The 23137-nt window shown below is 39.0% G+C and overlaps 1 protein-coding gene and 1 long non-coding RNA gene across 2 annotated transcripts in view; one reads left to right on the top strand and one right to left on the bottom strand.

Moving 5' to 3' along the window:
• LOC310632646 overlaps positions 1–23137 on the bottom strand; it is a 1302393-nt gene that overhangs the window by 666085 nt on the left and 613171 nt on the right. The gene's annotated exons all lie outside the window — the stretch shown is intronic.
• The window catches only part of LOC310632522 (cytochrome P450 2K6-like), a gene marked incomplete at both ends in the record, with an annotated part of 46335 nt that continues 35490 nt past the window's right edge, over positions 12293–23137 (top strand). Inside the window, one exon of the mRNA XM_083349751.1 lies at positions 12293–12475. Coding sequence (XP_083205877.1) covers positions 12293–12475 — 183 coding nt within the window. The remainder of the gene's footprint in view (positions 12476–23137) is intronic.

Here is a 23137-nt window from a genome sequence, read left to right as displayed (position 1 = left end):
TGTATGCAATGGGCTATGTTTTCCTATGACCTTCCATATGTTGCTCCCTCATGTGTGTACTTCCCCCTCCCTGATGAAACTGCTCAATGAAAGAGTGCTGTGCAAAGCTGTTCGGGGGGCAACACCATCCACCCCGGGCACTCTGTGCTCTCTCACCTTGAACAAACTTGTGTTGGTGCCTCAGTTTGTCCTAGGATCCTGTTCCTGCGCTATCGCAGTTCCCAAGTGTGACCGTCGGAACGTCCGGCACACTGGGTCGGTGGCAAAGGGCAAAATCCTTCCATATTCAAGGTGTTCACCCTTGCGAGGGTCCCTCTAAATTCTCACCCCTGTTACGGGGCTCTAAGAGTTGAGGCCGGAACCCTGATCGGTCACTCGACGCGACATTTCAACATATAAGAAACAAGAAAAAAGTTAAGGAAATGATTGGTCCATTAGTGGGGGAAAGGGGCAAGAAGGTGACAAGCAACAGGGAGAAAGCAGAACTATTTAACTCATTTTTTGCATCTGTCTTTACACAAAGGGAAAAAAACAGTCCAACCTACCAAAACCAGTGCCATGAAAAACAGAATAGAAACGCAAGTTAAGATAGGGAAGAAAATGGTAAGTGAGCACCTGTCCAGCCTAGACGAGTTCAAATCACCAGGACCAGACAGATTATTTATTTGTTTGTTTGTTTGTTTGTTTGTTTATTTATTTATTTATTTATTTATTTATTTATTTATTTATTTATTAAATTTCTATACCACCCTTCTCCCAAAGGACTCAGGGCGGTGTACAAGGCAATAAAATGCAACATACAAAAGTTAAAAGAGAATTAAAATTAATTAGCCCTAACAATAAATAATTAAAATAAACAAAAACCCTTAGTCCAGGCCCGCCTGTTCAAACAACCAAGTCTTCAGGTCACGGCGGAAAGAGCGAAGGTCGGGAGCCATCTGGAGCTCAACAGGCAGTTGGTTCCAAAGGGCTGGTACACCCCAAGGTTCTCAAGGAACTGGCAGACGTGATCTCAGAACCACTGAGCTATATTTTTCATAGATCCTGGAGCACAGGGGAACTACCAGAGGACTGGAAGAGAGCTGATGTAGTTCCCATCTTCAAAAAAGGGAAAAAAATAGATCCAGGAAACTACAGACCTATCAGCCTGACCTCAATACCTGGGAAGATTCTGGAAAAGATAATCAAACAACAAATCAGTGAACACCTTGATGCAAACAAAGTCATCACTAAAAGTCAACATGGGTTTGTCAAAAACAGATCGTGCCAGACAAATCTTATTACATTCTTTGACCAAGTGACAAAATTAGTGGACCAGAGGAATGCTGTAGATATAATTTACTTGGACTTCAGTAAGGCATTTGATAAAGTAGATCACAACCTACTACTTGATAAGATAGAAAAATGTGGGTTAGATAGCATCACCACCAGATGGATTCATAGCTGGCTGACAGGCCGTACTCAGCGTGTGGTCCTCAATGGAACTGCATCTACATGGAAGGAAGTGTGTAGTGGGGTGCCCCAGGGCTCTGTTCTGGGCCCAGTGCTCTTCAACATCTTCATCAACGATTTGGATGAGGGGATAGATGGGGAACTCATCAAATTTGCAGACGACACCAAGCTGGCAGGAATAGCCAATACTCCAGAAGATAGGCTTAAGATACAGAAGGATCTGGACAGACCCGAACACTGGGCGCTATCTAACAAAATGAAATTCAATGGTGAAAAAAGTAAGGTTCTACATTTAGGCAGGAAAAATCAAATGCACAGGTATAGTATAGGTGGTACCTTGCTCAATAGTAGTAACTGTGAGAGGAATCTCGGAGTCCTAGTAGACAATCACTTCAATATAAGCCAGCAGTGTGCTGCAGCTACCAAAAAAGCCAACACTGCTAGGCTGCATTAACAGAGGGATAGAATCAAGTTCACGTGAAGTACTAATACCACTTTACAATGCTTTGGTAAGGCCACACCTGGAATACTGCATCCAGTTTTGGTCACCACGATGTAAAAAAGATGTCGAGACTCTGGAAAGGGTACAGAGAAGAGCAAAAAAGATGATTAGGGGGCTGGAGGCTAAAACATATATGGAACGGTTGCTGGAATTGGGTATGTGTAGGTTAACGAAGAGAAGGACTAGGGGTGATATGATAGCAGTGTTCCAATACCTCAGGGGCTGCCACAAAGAAGAGGGAGTCAAGCTATTCTCCAAAGCACCTGAAAGCAGGACAAGAAGCAACGGATGGAAACTAGTCAAGGAGAGAAGCAACCTAGAACTAAGGAGAAACTTCCTAACAGTTAGAACAATTAACCAGTGGAGCAACCTGCCTCCAGAAGTGGTGAATGCTCCAACACTGGAAGTTTTTAAGAAGAGACTGGCCAGCCACTTGTCTGAAATGGTATAGGGTTTCCTGCCTGAGCAGGGGGTTGGACTAGATGACCTCCAAGGTCCCTTCCAACATCATCATCATCATCATCATCATCATCATCATCATCATCATTATTATTATTATTATTATTATTTCAATGGCAAAATGGAAGAGGCAGTTGCAGGTCAATGATGAGAGACTGGAAGAGAATAATATCAAGAGAGGAATAGTACAAGGAGATTCACTATCACAACTACTATTGGTCACTGCACTGTTTTCTCTGTCAACAACACTCAATAACTCAGGCCATGGCTATCAAAAACATCTGCCAGACCATCCCACCTCCTTTACATGGGTTATCTGAAGCTGTACGGAAAAACTCCATCTGAAATAGAATCGCTGCTCCACACTGTCTGTATATATAGCCAAGATATTGCAATGGAGTTTGGTTTAGACAAATGTGCCACACTCACTAACAAACAAGGAAAACTATTGAAAACTGAATGAATCAAGATGCCCCATGAAAATAACATTAAGAGTCTGGATGAAGATGATTATTACAAGTATCAGGGTATCCTTCAAGCTGACAACATCAAGTACAATGAAGTCAAGAAAAAGATTAGAGGTGAATACATCAAGAGAGTGAAGAAGATCTTAAAGTCCAAACTCAGTGGAGGAAATACCAACAGGGCAATCAATATCTGGGCAGTTCCAGTCATTAGATACACAGCTGTAATAGTGGACTGGACTCAAGCAGAACTAAAGACAATTGATAGGAAGACTAGAAAAATAATGATAACACATCATGCCTTTCATCCATGCAGCGACATTGACAGAGTCTACCTACCAAGATAAATAGGTGGGTATGGAATGTTGCAAGTATATCAGATAGTTGAAGAAGAAAAATGGCTTTGGAAGAATAATTGAAGGACAATGATGAAGATGCACTGATGTGGACTTCCGGGTGGCGCTTCAGCGGTGCGGATGGTCGGATTCGACTGCCGGCCCTTCGATCCCATTGAAGTGGCGGAATAGCCAACAATCAGCTGTTCTGCCACTGGAAAACTCCTCTCCTCGGGCGAAGAGGGGAGGGGGAGCTTCCAGGTAGGGGTAGAGCTCCCCTAGTGGCCCAGAAAATTTGTTCTGGGACATGAAGGGTGAGAGCCCCCCCAAAGCCTGGGAATGCTCTGGAATGAATGACTCTTCTGCTTAAGGAGAACAAGACGCTGAATCCACTCCTGCCGGATCTGATTGTTATCTTGAGCGATGGTAGCAGCAGAGCTGATGCAGGAGCAGTATAAATAGCAAGTGCAAAGCTTTAACTCTGAAACTCAAACTCTCTTCCTGTTCCAACGATTGTTTTAAAGAAGGGGAAGATGGCGCCTGACTGACTTTTTTTTCTAACAAGAAGTGAAAGTGTTTTTCTTCAAAGTAAAGTGACTGTTTGAACTGAGTAGGAATATGTAAATGGACTTTCAAATCTTAAAAGAGCTTGCTATTATTTGGAGATGCTAAAAAGCTATTTTCAAGATCTGGTTATTTCACAGTTTAACTACAAAGTAATAAATGGACTAGAAAGTGAAAGTGCATATTGAAAGTCATTAGTTGCAAAAATGGCTCCCAAACTGCATAGACCTGTTTTTAAAAGTGCGGAGGCATTGCTTGTTCAGCAGTCTGGAATGCAGTCTTTGAAGTTACCCCCCCCCCCCGAAGCTGCTGCATCTGTATTGACTTTAAAAGATTTACAATATGCTCTAAACAATGTCTTAAAAATGCAGTCTAAAAATATTTGAGAAGGTGGCAGAATTTATTGGAAAGGAGAGCAAGAAAATAAGGGAGGATACTTTGATGGCACTTCAAGTGTTTTCAGGCTGTATTGAGAACCTGGATGAACGTGTGGAAGAAGTGAAACAAAATAATCTGATGCTGGAGGCTAAAATAGGTGAAGTGGAGAATAAAATGGAAAAACTTGAAGATGAAATGATGATGATGCAATATAGATATATGGAATTCACCTTGAGGATTAGAGGTTTGAAAGAGAACCCGCAGGAGAATCTGGAAGAGACGTTGTTGAATGCTTTGGCGCCTATTTTGGGATTTCAACCTGAAGAATTTTTGGGGAAGATAGATAAAGTATTTTGTGTTAATTCTTGGATTGCTAAACAGAGGAAACTGCCAAGGGATATGGTGATGTATTTTACAGAGAGAAAGATTAGAAATGAGATCATTCAAATCTCTTATAATAAAAGACTTAAAGTGGCTAACCAGGAGGTTTTGATTCTGAAAGAGATTCCTCCAAGAATTTTGAGAAAAAGGAAAGATTTTTTCTTTCTGGCAGATGAATTAAAGAAACAACAGCTTCGGTTCAGGTGGGAGATACCAATGGGGATTGTGGTGAATTATTCTGGAGAAAGATATTGTCTCAATACAGTAGGGAAGGCACGTGATTTTTACTCTAAAGTATTGAAAGCAGGCTTACCATCATCCTCAGAAGTTAAAAAAGGAAAGGAAGAAGAAGAGCGACAGTTACAAGAAATAGTTTCGGAAACTGTGCAATCTTTGGTTTTATTTAAAGATCTTAAGATTCAAAGAATGACATGGGCTGCATCTAGATTCAAGGAATAACAATAATAATAACAGTAGAGATTAAAGTCAAGTGTATGTAAGGAGACAATGATAGAAACAAGATTTAGTCAGAAATGTTAAATTTACCCAGGCTCAAAATTTAAGAGAAAATTTTTATAAAATGTTTTATAGATGGCATCTGGATCCCAAGAAGGTGTCCAACATGTATCCTAATTTACAGTCTAAATGTTGGAGGTGTGGTAGTTTAGAAGCTACTTTTTCCACATGTGGTGGACTTGTAGAAATATAAAAGCTTTTTGGATTAAAATTTGGTGGAACATTCAAAAGATTTTTAAGACAAAGATAAAGTTTTCCCCGCAATTGTTTTTATTGGGTATTGTTGTAGATTGTGATGTTAAAGAAACTAACTTGATGTTGAACATGATAATGGCAGCACGGTTACTGGTGGGACAATATTGGAAGAAGGATAGTTTGCCCACTGTAGAAGAATGGGTGTTTAAAGTTTCGAATCTTGCAGAAATGTCTAATATTTCTGCTTATTTGAAGGATCATTCACAGGAAAGATATATTTCAGTTTGGAGGAGATGGATAAATTATATTCAAAACAAATATGGGACTAAAAAGTTCCATTTAGCTTATGAGTAGATTTTAGTGGGATATTGTTATTGGTATGTTGTTTGTAGTTATGTTAAAAGAGAGTTAAAGCGCATTATGAATTTGGTTAATTGTATACTATGCATAATTTTTATTTAGAATATGATTATTGTAACTATAATCCTGTATTTAGCTCTGGGAAGTGGGGGGGAAGTAGGTGGGTTTGGGGTGGGAGGGATTTGGGGATATATTGTAAAATTTTGTTTTTGTAAAACTCTTTAATAAAAAAAGGAATAACAATAATAATAACAGTAGAGATTAAAGTCAAGTGTATGTAAGGAGACATTAATAGAAACAAGATTTAGTAATGGAACTTGTTAAAGATAGTAGGATAATCAAGGACTAATAATGGTGGACATTTGGGGATGGTATTTACAGTAGATCTTAAAAATTAGTATGTATGTATTTAAATTGTTATTCTAAATGTTGGAGATGTGGTTGTGATGATGCAATGTATTATTATGTATGGTTGAATTGTACAAGATTACAATTTTAAAAGTTAAAGTAATTTAGTGGAATATGTAAGATTTTTAAGAAAAAGATAAGGTTTCTCTTTTCTCTTTCTTTTTTTCTTTTTTCTTTGTCCAACTATTTTTGTAGGGTACTATTATAGATTGTATTGTTATAGAAATTAAATTTAATAACTATAGTAGAATTTTTGGTACTGTTATATTGGAGGAAGGCTGATTTGTTTATTATAGAAGAATGGATTTTGAAAGTTTTGAATTAGGTAGAAATGGTAGAATTTGGAATATGCGAAGAATATTTGTAACGGAGATATATTGTGATGTTTAAGGAGAGTTAAAGCGCGATTGGATTTAAAGTGTAATTATATTTTAGATTAAGATTGTGAAAATAATACCCTGTATTCAGCTTTGGGAAGTTGGGGTGTGTGTGTGGGGTGGTGGTGGTAGGGGTATTGGGTGGGTTAGGGTATGGGTTAGGGGTAGGGGGGTGGGGTTTATGTTTAAAAATTTATTTTAAAAAATTTAATAAAAAAAGATGCACTGATGTTGATATTCCAGGAAGCCTTACTGATTACTAGAGAGACAAAACTGGCCTACAAGAAAGACCAAATGAAGAACAGAATGGAGGCTTGGGGAAAAAAAGCACTTATATGGCCAGTACATTTTTAAAAAAATAGCAAGAAAGCAGATAATAACAAGACCTGGCAATGGCTAAGAGCAGAAAAGTTGAAGAAAGAGACCAAGGGACTAATTCTGGCTGCACAAGACCAAGCCTTAAGGACAAATGCATACAAAGTCAAAATTGAAAAGACAGGAACAGACTGTAAGTGCTGCCTATGCAAAGAAGCTGAAGAAACAAGGGACCACCTGGTAAACTCCTGCAAGAAGATCACCCAGACAGATTGCAAGCAATGGCATGAGAAAGTAGCAACAATGTTGCATTGGAAGATCTGCAAGAAATATAATTTGCCTGCAAGCAAGAACTGGTGGGACCAAAAAATTGAGAAAGTCATAAAAATGAAGAAGTTAAATTGCTCTGAGATTTTAAAATTCAAACAGACAGGCACCTGCCACATAACACCCCAGACTTAACAATTGTCAATAAGAAAGACAAAAAAGTCTGGATAGTGAATGTGGCAGTACCTGGAGACAGCAGAATAGAAGAGAAAGAACTGGAGAAGATAAAAAAATGCAAAGACCTACAATTAAAAATAGAACAATTGTGGCAAAGGCAAGCAAAGATAATACCAAAAGTAATAGGCGCCTTGGGTGCAATCCCAAAACAACTGGAGCACCACTTGAACACCATTGGCATTGACAAATTCGTTCATCAGTCAATTGATGGTGACAATATCTGTAACACCATCAAACATCCAGATCTGCCTATCCTAGGTCCTTGTTAAAGACTTGATAAAGTAATCAAAAATACCAAACCTAATCTGAACATCTAGCTGTCAAGGATATGAAGGGACCGTGTGCAGCAAACTGCCTGTCTTAGTATCTTATTATTCACATGCACTATGTTAAGGAATTTGTTGTGCAGGGTCTCCTTGAGCTACCAAAGAGTTGCACAGACAAGGAAAGGTACTGAGAGCAGCAAGAGTCACACAGTAAGAGTACACTGAGTTATAAAAACAAAAAGTATTTTACTTTGAGGTGGTGTAAGAACAAAAATGCACAGTCAAAAAATAAACAGTCCAGGTCATAAACAATAGCAACAGTCCAAAGAGTAATCCAAACTACAAAGTCTTCTTACCAGTCCAGAGGTCAATACACAGTTCAGGTTACAACAGTAGTAAACCAACAGCAGAGCAAAAACAGTAACAGTAGAGATCAGTGAAATCAGAGAGAGAGAGAAGCTACGTTCCTAGCTTCCTCTTATGGCCATGAGAACACTTACACACCCATTGGCCAATTAACTTCTTAAAGACATAGCATTATGGTTAATATATTTTCAACCCAACATTGTAGGCTAACACCATATGCCTAACATTCTCCCCTTTGGGTAGAATAATATATAACTCTTACAATCTTATGCACATTCTTTCACAATTAGCATTGTGTTTCACAGCACTTTGTACCTTCGTAAAATGGTCTGCAATATTTACATCAGATGAACAATACTCTAGCTGTATTAATTTGTCCTTGACACATTGTCTGACATTTAAATAACGAAGATCAGTATGTTTAGATCTTGTTCTTACTGCAGCATTATTAGCCATCTTTATCGCAGCTTGATTGTCCTCATATACAATGAATGGATCCTTTACATTTAAACCCATATATAACAATAATTGTTTGTACACTAGCAGTTCTGTACATAACACTGATAAACATGAAAATTCAGCCTCCATTGTAGACAAGCTTATGTGTTTTTGTCTAATGGACTTAAAGTAGTTGCCCTCAGACTGGGTGCAAACACCTCGTCATAATCCTCAGTTGTTTGGGCAAAACCTTGTGCAGCCAAACGTGCCTTATGGGTTACAGTCCCATCTACACCCTTCTTTATCTTATATATCCATTTACAACCTATAGCTTGCTCACCAGGTGGCAGTTTAGCTTTCTCATAGACCTTAAGATCCTGCAAAGACTTCAACTCCCTGTTCATTGCAGCTTTCCATGATGCCTGTTCCTTTTCAGGATACATCCTGATCTCATCATAGTTAGATGGCTCTACATTAACTTGACATATACTAGCTTCATAACGATCAGGTGGATGTCTGATACGCGTTGAACGCCAAGGAATTACAGGGTTTTGAGTTTCTGACTCCTTTCCTTCCTCTGATTCCTCTTTTTATCTCCCCTATCTTTTCTTCATCTTTTATATTTACAGGAGATGTATTATCATAACTAGTTACATTATCATGGGAGTCCTCAAACACTAGAGTATCAGTATTAACAGTTTCTTGCTCTAACCTATCCCAACCAACGTGCTCAAGAAATTTTGCATTTGCACTGTTATATACATTAGTTGTGCCTTGTTCCCAGAAACGATAGGATCTATGGTTAGCTTCGTAACCTACAAAGTATAATTGCCTAGCCCTATGTTGGCCTTTACTCCTGAGTTGTGCAGGAATGTGGACCCAAGCTGGGGTGCCAAATGTGTGCAGGTAATCAAGGTTTGGTCTTCTACCATGCCATATTGTGTATGGTATTTTACCAGTAGAAGTATTAACAACTATATTCAGAACATGGTTTGCACATTTTGCTGCCTCCCCCCTTCTGTTAAGCCAGAATCTTGTAACATGGTTCTCATCATGGCTTGTAACGTTTGCCCACGTCTCTCAACAAATGCATTATGTTGTGGCCTATAAGGGGCTGAACGTTTATGCTCAATGCCAGCTGATTGTAGCATATCAACAAAACGCTTGTTTGTAAATTCAGTGCCATTATCAGTAATTATACACTGAACCTTTCTCTTTGTTTTTCTTTCCACAAACTTCAGCCAGTTTGCAAATTGTTGGAAAGTGTCTGCCTTTGACTTAAGCAGATAACAAAATCCATATCGAGAGTAGTGGTCCAATATACTTAAAATATAGCAAGACCCTCCTAAACTTGGCTTCATGGGTCCAATTAAATCAGTAAACACAACTTCCAAAGGTACAGTTGTTTTGAAACTGTTTAACCTGTTTGCAGGAGTTGCCTTACTCTTTTCCTGATTATAGGCATTGCAATTCAAATACTTACTACATGGCTTCAGTTTAATTCCCTCTACTAACTTAACTGTTTTACGTAGTGAGTTAAAGTTTACATGCCCTAACCGCCTATGCAATAAATGTATACATTCATCATGTGGCTTCTTGTTCTCACATATTGAGTTAGCTTTAACTGTACTAACCTGGTTACTTGTGATAACGAATAAACCATTTTTCAAATTAGCAGTTACACAGGTTCCATTCCTTTCAATAGTGCATTGCTCCCCTCTGAATGTTACCACAAACCCAACTTTAACCAATTCCCTTACAGATAACAGGTTGAATCTCAGTTTAGGTATATATAACATAGGTAACTGTTCCTCAATGCATGGACAATAGGAATTACCTTCACCAGAGGCCTTCATCTTCCAACCGTTTGCCAGTGAAACATATTGGTTGCTGTTTTTCATATTAATAAACCTCTTTTTCTCTTTAGTAATGCATTGTGAAGCCCCACTATCAACAACCCACAATTCATTATTTCTGGATGTTGATTCACCAGAAATAGCCAAAACAATGCCCTTCTTAGCCTTCCCACTGCTATTTACATTCTGTTTTTTACCCTTTCTACAGAATTTGGCCATATGCCCTTTAGCCCCACAAGAATAACATTTCTTGACGTTGTAAGCAGTGGTGAATGGCTGCTCCTCTCGTGGCTGTGTCTCTCTCAGCTGGTCTCTGTCACACCTCCTTCTGGACTCTTCCAGCAGTCTCCCAGTAATGTTAGTCAATGTCAGTTCCTCTCTGGTCAGGACTTCCAAAGAAGAAACATACCCATCATAACTCTCATCCAAAGATGACAGAATGATGTAGACCTGATGCAACTCTGAAAAAATCAGCTCCTTTTCATGAAGCTCTTGAAAAGTTGCCTTCATGTAATTTAAATGGGTCAGTATATCTCCATTCTTCTGCAAACGAGCCCTAAACAGCTTACGTGTAAGTTTTATATGTGCACCCACACTGTCTCGAACATAAAGCCTTCGCAAAACGTGCCAACACCTAGCAGCAGACTCCTCACCACGAATATGGACAAGCTGCTGGTCATTCAGTGTTAGTCCAATAATGCAAAGAGCTTTCTCATTGCTACGTTTAAAGTCGTCTAACTTCTTTGCATCCTCTTCATCATCTGGATCCCAAGCAGTAGTATCTGGTGGGTTATTTACAACAGTCCATAGTCCTTCCTTGCGCAAAAGCAAGCAGCATTTCGTGGACCAGGAAACATAGTTTGTCCCATCCAACTGGGTTATCCAGGAGATGCCTGACAACAGTTCTTGTGCCATTTTACACCAAATAGCTAACACAAACTCAGCTAGGATACTGTGTGTACTAACTCTCAGTACAGGCCTGGGCCCATAACCAGTGTTAAGGAATTTAGTTGTGCAGAGGTCTCCTTGTGCTACCAAAGAGTTGCACAGACAAGGAATGGTACTGAGAGCAGTAAAAGTCACACACAGGAATACACTGAGTTATAAAAACAAAAAGTAGTTTACTTTTGAAGGTGGTGTAAGAACAAAAATGCACAGTCAAAAAATAAACAGTCCAGGTCATAAACAATAGCAACAGTCCAAAGAGTAATCCAAACTACAAAGTCTTCTTACCAGTCCAGAGGTCAATACACAGTTCAGGTTACAACAGTAGTAAACCAACAGCAGAGCAAAAACAGTAATAGTAGAGATCAGTGAATTCAGAGAGAGAGAGAAGCTACGTTCCTAGCTTCCTCTTATGGCCATGAGAACACTTACACACCCATTGGCCAATTAACTTCTTAAAGACATAGCATTATGGTTAATATATTTTCAACCCAACATTGTAGGCTAACACCATATGCCTAACACACTATGAGCTCATTCCAATTAGCACTGCCAAGGACTACAAGGAACTAGCTAGATATGAAGGAGTCTGCCCTGGAATGGAATGTTTGGATGTTCTCTAAGATTTACTAGGGAGTACACCAATAAACAATGCTTTTGCTGTGCATATTTCCTGCTTGTTAAAACTGTATATAAGACAATAAACTCTGTCTAGGCAGACAGACATATTTGGGACACCCTGCGTTGACTGGTCTCTGAATACCACATCTGGAGCCCTGAACAGGGACTATAGATCTTTAAAAACAAATTAATAGGGATCATAAATCTTTAAAGACAAACAAAAGGAACCTCCCTTCGGGGGAGCAACTTTCAACATATTTATCTTCATCTGGAATACATCCCAAGGCACCTTTATTCTACGGGACCCCTCTGAGGTAAGTATGGGTTGCAATCTATCTCATCAGCAGCAGCAGCATGTAGAGGAACTTACCTTCCTGCTACAAAAGTCAGGGCTTAAAGCACCTGTGGCAGAGATAAAGAAGCTCATAGGAGAGATAGGGAAACATTGTCCTTGGTATCCGGAGCCCGGGACACTCTGTTTACAGGACTGGGTAAAGATAGGGCATACTTTGGCAGACATTGTCTCTGATCATATTGTGTTGCAAATGTTCCATTAGAGTCGCTAAAGAACTTCCCTGTTAAAAAGAAAAATGGGTTGGATGGTTCCTATTTCAATACTGTTCCTATCTACACTTATGATTATGCTGCTTTTGAGAATGGGCAACCCCTGGAAGAAGACCTCCAAAGATTTTCCACCAGGACCCAGGCCTTTGCCTGTCATTGGAAACCTCCACATCATGGATCTGAAGAAACCTTACCAGACAATGTTAGAGGTAACATGTTTTTATCCTTTCTGTTGCAGGGGAAAATTGCAGTATTCTGTGACTTTTGTAAGCCAGGGAAATTGAAGCTTGCTCTGACTAAAGAGAAATGCTCTTATTAAATCAAACAGCTCATTCATTCCCGACATTTAAAAGAATATCCTATTCATTCTTTTTTTTAAAATCTAAGCCCTGAATCTAGGTAGATCTCTTTTTTTATTAAAAAGTTTTACAGTACATTTTAAACATAAATTGAACCCCCTCCTCATAAACCCGCCCTTCCCTCCCCTTCCCCCCGATTTCCCCCCACTTCCCTATAAAGCCCACCCTTCCCTCCCCCTCCCCCCGACTTCCCAGAGCTGAATACAGGGTATTGCATCTAACAAGCTTAAGCTAAAATATGCTATCTATAAATACACTTTAAATTCTATCGCACTTTAACTCCCATTAAACGTAGCTAAATAACAATGCATCTTATTAAATTCTAATATTCATATGCTAAATGAAACTTTTTAGTCCCATATTTATTCTGAATGTACGGTAATCAATCCATCTTCTCCATTCCGAAATGTATCTTTGTTGCGAGTGATCTTTCAAATATGCTGAAATTTTTGCCATTTCTGCTAGGTTCGAAACTTTTAGAGTCCACTCTTCTATAGTAGGCAGATCCTCCTTCTTCCAATATTGTGATACCAAAAGTCTTGCTGCTGTTATTAAATTCAACATCAATTTAGTTTCTATAACAGTACAATCTGTAATAATACCCAACAGAAATAACTGCGGAGAAAACCTTATCTTTTTCTTAAATATCTTCTGCATATTCCACCAAATTTTAATCCAAACAGCTTTAACTTTTTTGCAAGTCCACCATATATGATAGTACATTGCATCGTCACAACCACACCTCCAACATTTAGGTTGATAATTTGGATACATACATGCTAATTTTTTAGGATCTAAATGCCATCTATAAAACATTTTATAAAAGTTCTCTCTTAAATTTTGTGCCTGTGTAAATTTTACATTTCTTACCCAGATTTTTTCCCAAGTATCCATCGTTATTGACTCCTGAATATTCTGGGCCCATTGTATCATACAGTTTTTAACAAGTTCCGTTTCTGAATCTATTTCTAACAATGCATTGTATATCCTTCTTATATGCGCTTGACTTTGATCTCTAATTTGTTTTACCAAATTTTCATCAGTTGTTGTAATACCAATTTTCTGATCTTCTTTCCATCTAGCTTGTATCTGCCCATACTGAAACCAAGTTTGTACTATCTTTTCTTCTTTTAAAATATTAAATGGCTTTAGTTGTCATACATTCCTTTCCAATCTAAGAATTTCTTTATATGAAATCACATCATGTTTAAATCCCAAACTTATATTTTCTATCACATGTCTAGGTATTGCCCAAATTGGTATTTTATAATTTAACTTATATTGATATTTTTTCCAGACTCGCAACAGGGCGTACCTTAATATATGTGTCTTAAAAACATTATCCACCTTCTTATCATACAATAAATATGCATGCCAGCCATAGCTCTTGATAGGCATCAACACAATATATTGAAAGAGAAAATGGATAGTTTTGAGATGAGGGCTTTGAAATATATGTGACCATGTTCAGTTTAAAATAACTCCAATTTATTTTTATTCACCCCCAAAACAAATAAAAACATGGTATAATTTTCAGTAAACAACTACATAAATCCATATAAGTAATGTGTAAATACTGTACATTATATTAGAAATATGTTTCATTAGGGGTAAATTTAAACAAAAATATATTTCTTTGAGAAAGGAATACAAAAATTGATTGCAGCAAAAATATATTTGGACAAGGAATAACTTTAAGATTGGTTAATTGAGGGAAACCCAAATGGATCCATTTATTTAAAGTTCAGAGGATTCGAAGAGTTTCATGAATGAAAGCAAGTGATCAAATCCCTTCTGAAAAAGATGGGTGGGTCATAAAGGGGGGCAATGCCCATGCCCACTAAAATCCAGTCACAACATTTGAAACTCACCCAATGCCTAAAACTTCCCATAATAAATCAAAACCATTGTGTATATTACTTGGGTTAATCAATAAATCAAAGATATTCATAATAATTCATTTTGTTTTTCCTTTCTAGGTCTATTTTTTAAATATTAAAAAAATAAAATCCTTATTTTCCACTAATTTCCAAGTATTTTAACCAAAATTCCCCTTATCTCAACATCTCCCTTTAACCCTCCAATTAATAATATGAAATCCCCTCTAGTAAGTCAAAACCCCAATTTTTTTCAATCTTATTCTGGCTTTCTTCCTTTGCCAACTAGGCTTCCATATCAGTGTTTTTAGATAATCAAGTAGATCTCCGTCTATTATTATATATGTTATTTGAAATGAAGGAAACCATTTAATTGCCAGTTTTCTGGAAGGACTATCCCATTTGTATTAGTTAAATTGTCTTCCTGTTATTCCAGTTCCCCATGCTTGCTCTGATATATTTGTCTTCCATTCAATCTATTCTTCTTCTTTCTCAAATTTCTTCTGATTTATATAGAAAGTCATTTCCATTTTTAGTGTTGTTACTTCCTTTTCTGGATTTTCCATTTTCAGGAGCTCACACATAAGCCTGCAACTCACGTGGAACCATTCCCTCTCCCACCCCACCAGTCTGCTAAGCCAGAGAGGTTGGAGACCACTGCTCATAACCTCCTCCCTCCATCTTTTTCTGCCCTAGAATCTAATGTAGAATCTGCAGCAACGTCTTACTACTTGGCCTGTACATTTCATAAATGGTCTTTTTTCATGGATTACTGCCTTGTCGTGGTGAAGGGGCTTGCGTAATTCAATGAAGCTATGAGCTATGCCATGCAGGGCCTCCCAAGACGGAAAGGTCATAGCAGAGAGTTCTGACAAAACATGATCCACTGGAGAAGGAAATGGCAAACCACTCCAGTATCTTTGCCATGAAAACCCTATGGACAGTACCAAAAGGCAAAATGATATGACGCTGGAAAATGAGCCCCTCAGGTCGGAAGGCGTCCAATAAGCTACTGGGGAAGAGCAGAAGGCTAGTACTAGTAGCACCAGAAAGAATGAAGCGACTGGGCCAAAGACGAAGGGACGCTCAGCTGTGGATGTATCTGGTGGTGAAAGGAAAGTCCGATGCTGTAAAGATTTTTTCTCCATAGAAACCTGGAATGTAAGATCCATGAATCAAGGAAAGCTGGACGTGGTCAAAAAAGAGATGACAAGACTGAACATCGACATCTTAGATATCAGCGAACTAAAATGGACAGGAATGGGTGAATTTAATTCAGATGGCCATCAGATATACTACTGCGGGCAAGAATCCCTCAGAAGAAATGGAGTAGCCTTCATAGTCAATAAAAGAGTAGGAAAAGCAATACTGGGATACAATCCTCAAAATGACAGAATGATCTCAGTTCGAATCCAAGGCAAACCATTCAATATCACAGTAGTCCAAGTCTATGCCCCAACCACCAGTGCTGAAAAGGAGGAAATTGACCGGTTCTATGAAGCCCTACAGCACCTTATAGAACTAACACCAAAAAATGATGTCCTTATCATCATGGGGGATTGGAATGCTAAAGTAGGAAGCCAAAAGATAACCGGAATAACAGGCAAGTTTGGCCTTGGAGTACAAAATGAAGCAGGGCACAGGCTGATAGAATTTTGTCAAGAGAATACGATGGTCATAGCAAACACTCTTTTCCAACAACCCAAGAGACGGCTCTACACATGGACATCACCAGATGGTCAACACAGAAATCAGATTGACTATATGCTCTGCAGCCAAAGATGGAGAAGCTCTATACAGTCAGTAAAAACAAGACCAGGAGCTGACTGTGGCTCAGACCATGAGCTTCTCCTTGCAAAGTTTAAGCTTAAACTGAAGAAAGTAGGGAAAAGCGCTAGGCCACTCAGGTATGAATTAAATCATATCCCTGTTGAATATACAGTAGAGGTGACAAATAGATTTAAGGAATTAGATCTGATAGACAGAGTGCCTGAAGAACTATGGACAGAGATTCACAACATTGTACAACAGGTAGCAACCAAAACCATCCCAAAGAAAAAGAAATGCAAGAAAGCAAAATGGCTGTCTGAGGAAGCTTTGCAAATAGCTGAGGAAAGGAGGGAAGCGAAAGGCAAGGGAGAAAAAGAAAGATACGCCCAATTGAATGCAGAATTCCAGAGAATAGCTAGAAGAGATAAGAATGCCTTCTTAAATGAACAGTGCAAAGAAATAGAAGAAAACAATATTTATTTGTTTATTTATTTATTTATTTTATTAAATTTGTATAGAATAGGGAGGACCAGAGATCTTTTCAAGAAAATTGGAGAGATGAAGGGAACGTTTCATGCAAAAATGGGCATGATAAAAGACCAAAATGGCAGGAACCTAACAGAGGCAGAAGAGATTAAGAAGAGGTGGCATAATTACACAGAAGAACTATACAAAAATGAGCTTAACATCCCTGATAATCACGATGAGATGGTCACTGACCTCGAGCCAGACATCCTAGAATGTGAAGTGAAGTGGGCCTTAGAAAAGCTGAGCAACAACAAAGCTAGTGGAGGTGACAGTATTCCAGCTGAGCTATTCAAAATCTTAAAAGATTTTTCCTAAGACATTGTCAGATCACAGTCCTGTTTGGTTGGAGGTTTTTTTTGCTGAAGATGGTAGTAGAAGATCCTGGAGACTGAATGAAAATTTGTTTACAAATGAGGTGTTCTTGCAGAAATGTAGAGAACATGTGAAAGATTTTTTTGTTATGAATATGCATAAAGGTACATCGATGAGAATGGTTTGGGACGCCAGTAAAGCTTATATGAGAGGGGTCTTGATTTATATGAATAATGCTTATAGGCGTAAGCAAATGCAAAAATGTATAGATCTTGAGGAAGAGATTAAATCTAAAGAGAAAGATTTTATTTTGAATCCATTGGATAATAATTTAAGGATTTCGATACATTTATTGAAAGAACAATTTAGTATGCTATTGGCTGACCAAGTAGCAACTAATTTGCATTATGCTAGACATAACACTTTTTGTAATGCTAATAAGCCTGGTAGGTGGTTGGCTTACCAATTAAGGAAAAAACAGAAGTCACGTACTATAGATAGAATAGAGTATAATGGAAAAGAAGTCTATCAACAAAAGCTGATTAAGAGGAGTTTTTTAGATTTTTACTCGAAATTATATTCTAGAGAAAATATACAAGTTTTAGATATAGATAAGTATTTACAGGAAGCTCATTTTCCGAGACTTTCAAAAGAACAACAACTTGAGATGAATTGCCTAATAACATCAGAGGAAATCTCTTTAGCTATTAAACAGTTGAAAGTGGGCAAGGCCCCGGGAACAGATGGATTAACATCAATTTATTATAAAAGGTTGTTGGTTGAAATGATTGAACCTTTAAAGATTTTGTTTAATGAAATTCAGACTGGAGGAGCAGTTCCTCCATCTTGGAGGACAGCTTTTGTATCATGGATTCCAAAGGAGGATCAAGACCTTACTCAACCTAAAAATTATAGACCTATATCGCTTTTGAATACAGATTATTTTTGCTAAAGTATTGGCTAATAGATTAATGCAAGTTTTGAAACAATCGATTCATAGTGATCAATCGGGATTCATATCAGGAAGGTATATGAAATATAATGTAAGTCAAATTTTAAATTTGCTTGAATATTTGGACAAGAACAACCAAGTCCCTGCAGCATTGATATTTTTGGATGCAGAGAAAGCTTTTGATCAATTGAATTGGCAATTCTTATTGAGAGTTGTTGAGGAGATGAATTTTGGAGAAGGATTTCTACATTCTATTAAAGCTATATATCAACAACAAACTGCACAAATTATAATTAATGGGGGGCTAACAGAGACATTTAAAATTGAAAAAGGTACGAGACAGGGATTACCATTATTGTTTGTTCTAACTTTAGAGATTTTATTAATTAAAATTTGAGAGTCCTCTATGATAAAGGGAATTAAAATAAAACAGAATGATTATAGATTGAGAGCTTTTGCTGATGACTTGGTTGTGATAGTATCTCAACCGATACTGTCGGTTATAGATTTGATGGAAATTATAACTCAGTATGGTAAGGTTTCTGGGTTTAAGGTGAATAGTAATAAGACTAAGATATTATCTAAGAATATATCTATGAGTGAAAGGGAAATGTTAATTAAACTAACAGGTTTTGAAATAGTAAAAAAGGTTAACTATTTAGGAGTGTATATTGCAGCTTCAAATGTAAAATTATATAAGAATAACTATGAAACATTATGGTTGAAGGTACAAAGGGATTTAAATAATTGGAAAAAATTACAATTATCTTTACTGGGAAGAATCACAGTTGTTAAAATGAATGTTCTGCCAAAGTTTCTCTTTTTGTTTCAAATGATACCTATATTGAAAAAGGATGCCAACCTTGATGAATGGCAGAAGGGTATTAATAAATTTATTTGGGCGGGGAAAAAACCAAGAGTTAAATTTAAGATTTTACAAGATGCTAGGGAAAGAGGGGGACTCAACGCGCCAAATTTGAAACTGTATTATGATGCGGTGGCCTTGACATGGGTTAGCGATTGGCTTAATTTAACCAATAAGAGAATACTTCATCTTGAGGGTTGGGATTTCGTATACGGGTGGCATGCATATTTGCTTTATGATAAGAAGGTGGATAGGGCTTTTAAATTTCATATTCTTAGTAGTGCCTTGTTGCGTGTCTGGAAAAAGTATTATTATAAGTTAAATTATAAAATACCGATTTGGGGAATTCCTGGACATGCGATAGAAGGTGTATCTATGGGAGTGAGTTTGAATATGTTTTCCTATAAGGAATTACTTAGATTGGAAGAGAATGATTGGCAACTTAAATCATTAGAGGAGTTAAGACAAGAAAACATAAATTACTCTTGGTTTCAATATACACAATTGAAAGCTAGGTGGAAGTTGGATCAGAAGGTTGGCATCACAATTACAGATGAAAATTTAGTAAAACAAATTAGAGATGTAAATCGTGCACATATAAAGAGGATATATAATGTTTTAATCGAACTGGACTCGGAAACGGAACTAGTTAAAGATTGTATGATAAAGTGGGCACAAAATATTCAGGAATCAATTTCGTTGGATACTTGGGTGGTAATTTGGGTTAGAAATGTTAAATTTACTCAGGCTCAAAATTTAAGAGAAAATTTTTATAAAATGTTTTATAGATGGCATCTGGATCCCAAAAAGTTGTCTAACATGTATCCTAATTTACAGTCTAAATGTTGGAGATGTGGTAGTTTAGAAGCCACCTATTTTCATATGTGGTGGACTTGTAGAAATATAAAAGCTTTTTGGATTAAAATTTGTTGGAACGTTCGCGACATTGTACAACAGGTAGCAACCAAAACCATCCCAAAGAAAAAGAAATGCAAGAAAGCAAAATGGCTGTCTGAGGAAGCTTTGCAAATAGCTGAGGAAAGGAGGGAAGTGAAAGGCAAGGGAGAAAAACATAGATATGCCCAATTGAATGCAGAATTCCAGAGAATAGCTAGAAGAGATAAGAATGCCTTCTTAAATGAACAGTGCAAAGAAATAGAAGAAAACAATATTTATTTATTTATTTATTTATTTTATTAAATTTGTATAGAATAGGGAGGACCAGAGATCTTTTCAAGAAAATTGGAGAGATGAAGGGAACGTTTCATGCAAAAATGGGCATGATAAAGGACCAAAATGGCAGGGACCTAACAGAGGCAGAAGAGATTAAGAAGAGGTGGCAAAATTACACAGAAGAACTATACAAGAATGAGCTTAACGTCCCTGACAACCACAATGAGGTGGTCACTGACCTCGAGCCAGACATCCTAGAATGTGAAGTGAAGTGGGCCTTAGAAAAGCTGAGCAACAACAAAGCTAGTGGAGGTGACAGTATTCCAGCTGAGCTATTCAAAATCTTAAAAGACAGTGCAGTAAAAGTGCTACACTCTATTTGCCAGCAAATTTGGAAAACTCAACAGTGGCCACAGGATTGGAAAAGATCAGTTTACATTCCAATTCCAAAGAAAGGCAGTGCCAAAGAATGTTCAAACTATTGCACCATTGCTCTCATTTCTCATGCTAGTAAAGTCATGCTTAAAATCCTACAAGCTAGACTTCAGCAGTATGTGGATCGAGAACTACCAGAAGTACAGGCAGGATTTCGAAGAGGCAGAGGAACTAGAGATCAAATTGCCAACATACGCTGGATCATGGAGAAAGCTAGGGAGTTCCAGAAAAATATCTACTTCTGCTTCATTGACTATGCTAAAGCCTTTGATTGTGTGGATCATAACAAACTGTGGCAAGTTCTTAAAGAGATGGGAGTACCAGACCATCTTATTTGTCTCTTGAGAAACCTATATGCGGGTCAAGAAGCAACAGTGAGAACTGGACACGGAACCACTGATTGGTTCAAAATTGGGAAAGGAGTCCGGCAAGGCTGTATACTGTCGCCCTGCCTATTTAACTTATATGCAGAGCATATCATGAGAAAGGCAGGGCTAGATGAATCAAAAACTGGAATTAAGATTGCCGGAAGAAATATCAACAACCTAAGATATGCAGATGATACCACTCTAATGGCAGAAAGTGAAGAAGAACTAAAGAGCCTCTTGTTGCGGGTGAAGAAGGAGAGTGCAAAACTTGGGTTGAAACTTAACATTAAGAAAACCAAGATCATGGCATCCGGCCCTCTCAATTCCTGGCAAAAAGATGGGGAAGAATTGGAGGTAGTGACAGATTTTATTTTCCTAGGCTCCAAGATCACTGCAGATGGGGACTGTAGCCAAGAAATTAAAAGACGCTTGCTCCTATGGAGGAAAGCCATGGCAAATCTAGACAGCACACTAAAAAGCAGAGACATCACCCTGTCAACAAAAGTGCGTATAGTCAAGGCGATGGTCTTCCCAGTTGCAATGTATGGCAGTGAAAGTTGGACCATAAGAAAGGCTGAGCGCCAAAGAATTGAGGCCTTTGAACTATGGTGCTGGAGAAGACTCCTGCGAGTCCCTTGGACTGCAAGGCGATAAAACCGGCCAGTCCTAGAGGAGATCAATCCTGACTGCTCTTTAGAAGGCCAGATCCTGAAGCTAAAACTCAAATACTTTGGCCACCTAATGAGAAGGAAGGACTCACTGGAGAAGAGCCTAATGCTGGGAAAGATCGAGGGCAATAGAAGAAGGGGACGACAGAGAATGAGGTGGCTGGATGGAGTGACTGAAGCAGTAGGCGTGAGCTTAAATGGACTCCAGAAGATGGTAGAGGACAGGAAGGCCTGGAGGAATGTTGTCCATAGGGTCGCGATGGGTCGGACACGACTTCGCAGCTAACAACAACAGTCGTGTCTGCTTGTTTTGTTTGTACTCCGGGAGGGGGGAACAGATCAAGTTGTTCGTCCTCCTGACAAACAGACCATCTTTTACCTAAGATGGACCAACAACAGCAGCAGCAGATGCAGCTACAGCAGTTACAGCAGCTGCAGGCAGACAATCAACTCCTACAACAGCAGGTAGCCAATTGTCTGCACAACTCACTCTGCTGAATGCTCCTCCAATCCCTCTTCCCCGTCAGAAATGCCCAGTAGCAGTGCCAGATAAGTTTTCTGGACAGCCTGAGATGTTCTCGACCTTCATGGGACAGTGCCAATTGTTTATTTCTATGAGGCCAGAGGATTTCCCTGATGACCAGACTAGGGTGGGGTTTGTAATTAGCTTTCTTTCTGGCTCTGCCACCCAATGGGTCACGCCGTTGTTAACTCAGAACAGCCCTTTGTTAACCGATTACCAGGGCTTCTGGCAACACATGAGGCTCATGTGTGAGGACCCCATCCGCACTCAGACTGTAGCCAGACGCATCAAAGACCTCCGGCAAGGAAAATGCCCCCTGCAGGATTATATCTCTGACTTCCGGCTGTTGTCCCAGGACTCAGCTTGGAATGAGGCGGCATTGCTGGATGCTTTCCAAGACAGGCTTTCAGATGAGCTTCAGGATGAACTGGTCTGTGTAGAGGCTCCCCCGACCCTTGACGCCCTGGTGGTCCAGTGCCTTTGCATTGATGCTTGCCTCCAACTTTGAAAGACCCGTCCAAGCATTGCCCATGCCGCCATCTGCACCTGCACATCCAAGTCCTACACCAAACGCGTCCCAGGTCGTCCCACGTTTTGTGGCATCTGCTGAGGAGCCAATGGAGCTGGGAGTGGCCAGACCTCACCTGACAGCGCAGGAGAGGACTTGGAGATGCCAAGGGGGGTTGTGTTTGTATTGTGGGGAGCCCAGACATTTCACCGCCTCCTGTCCCAGGAAGCACAGTGGGGTGCCAAAGTCTGGCCCTGGGTCTTGGGCTCAGACTGACCAGTCAGGAAATGGGGCAGGCCCGGTTTAGGGGAAACCTTAGGCCAGGCACGCACTACACCCCCACCAGGAACATCAGACATGGACTCTGGACCCCCTCGACATCTGATTTTGGACACTCGGGTCTTTTTGTCTGATCGACCGGGGGGGAAAAATCCAAACGCATGTGCTGGTGGATTCAGGGGTCACGACCAATTTTATGGACCAGGACTTTGCGGCCCATTTTGGTGTTCCCTTGACTCCAGTGGACCCTCTGT

The sequence above is a fragment of the Vipera ursinii genome (genome assembly GCF_947247035.1).
Source record: "Vipera ursinii genome assembly, chromosome: 1".
In the NCBI taxonomy this organism is placed as follows: domain Eukaryota; kingdom Metazoa; phylum Chordata; class Lepidosauria; order Squamata; family Viperidae; genus Vipera; species Vipera ursinii.
The sequence above is the reverse complement of the archived record's forward strand: the minus strand, read 5'-3'. Positions and strand labels throughout refer to the sequence as shown.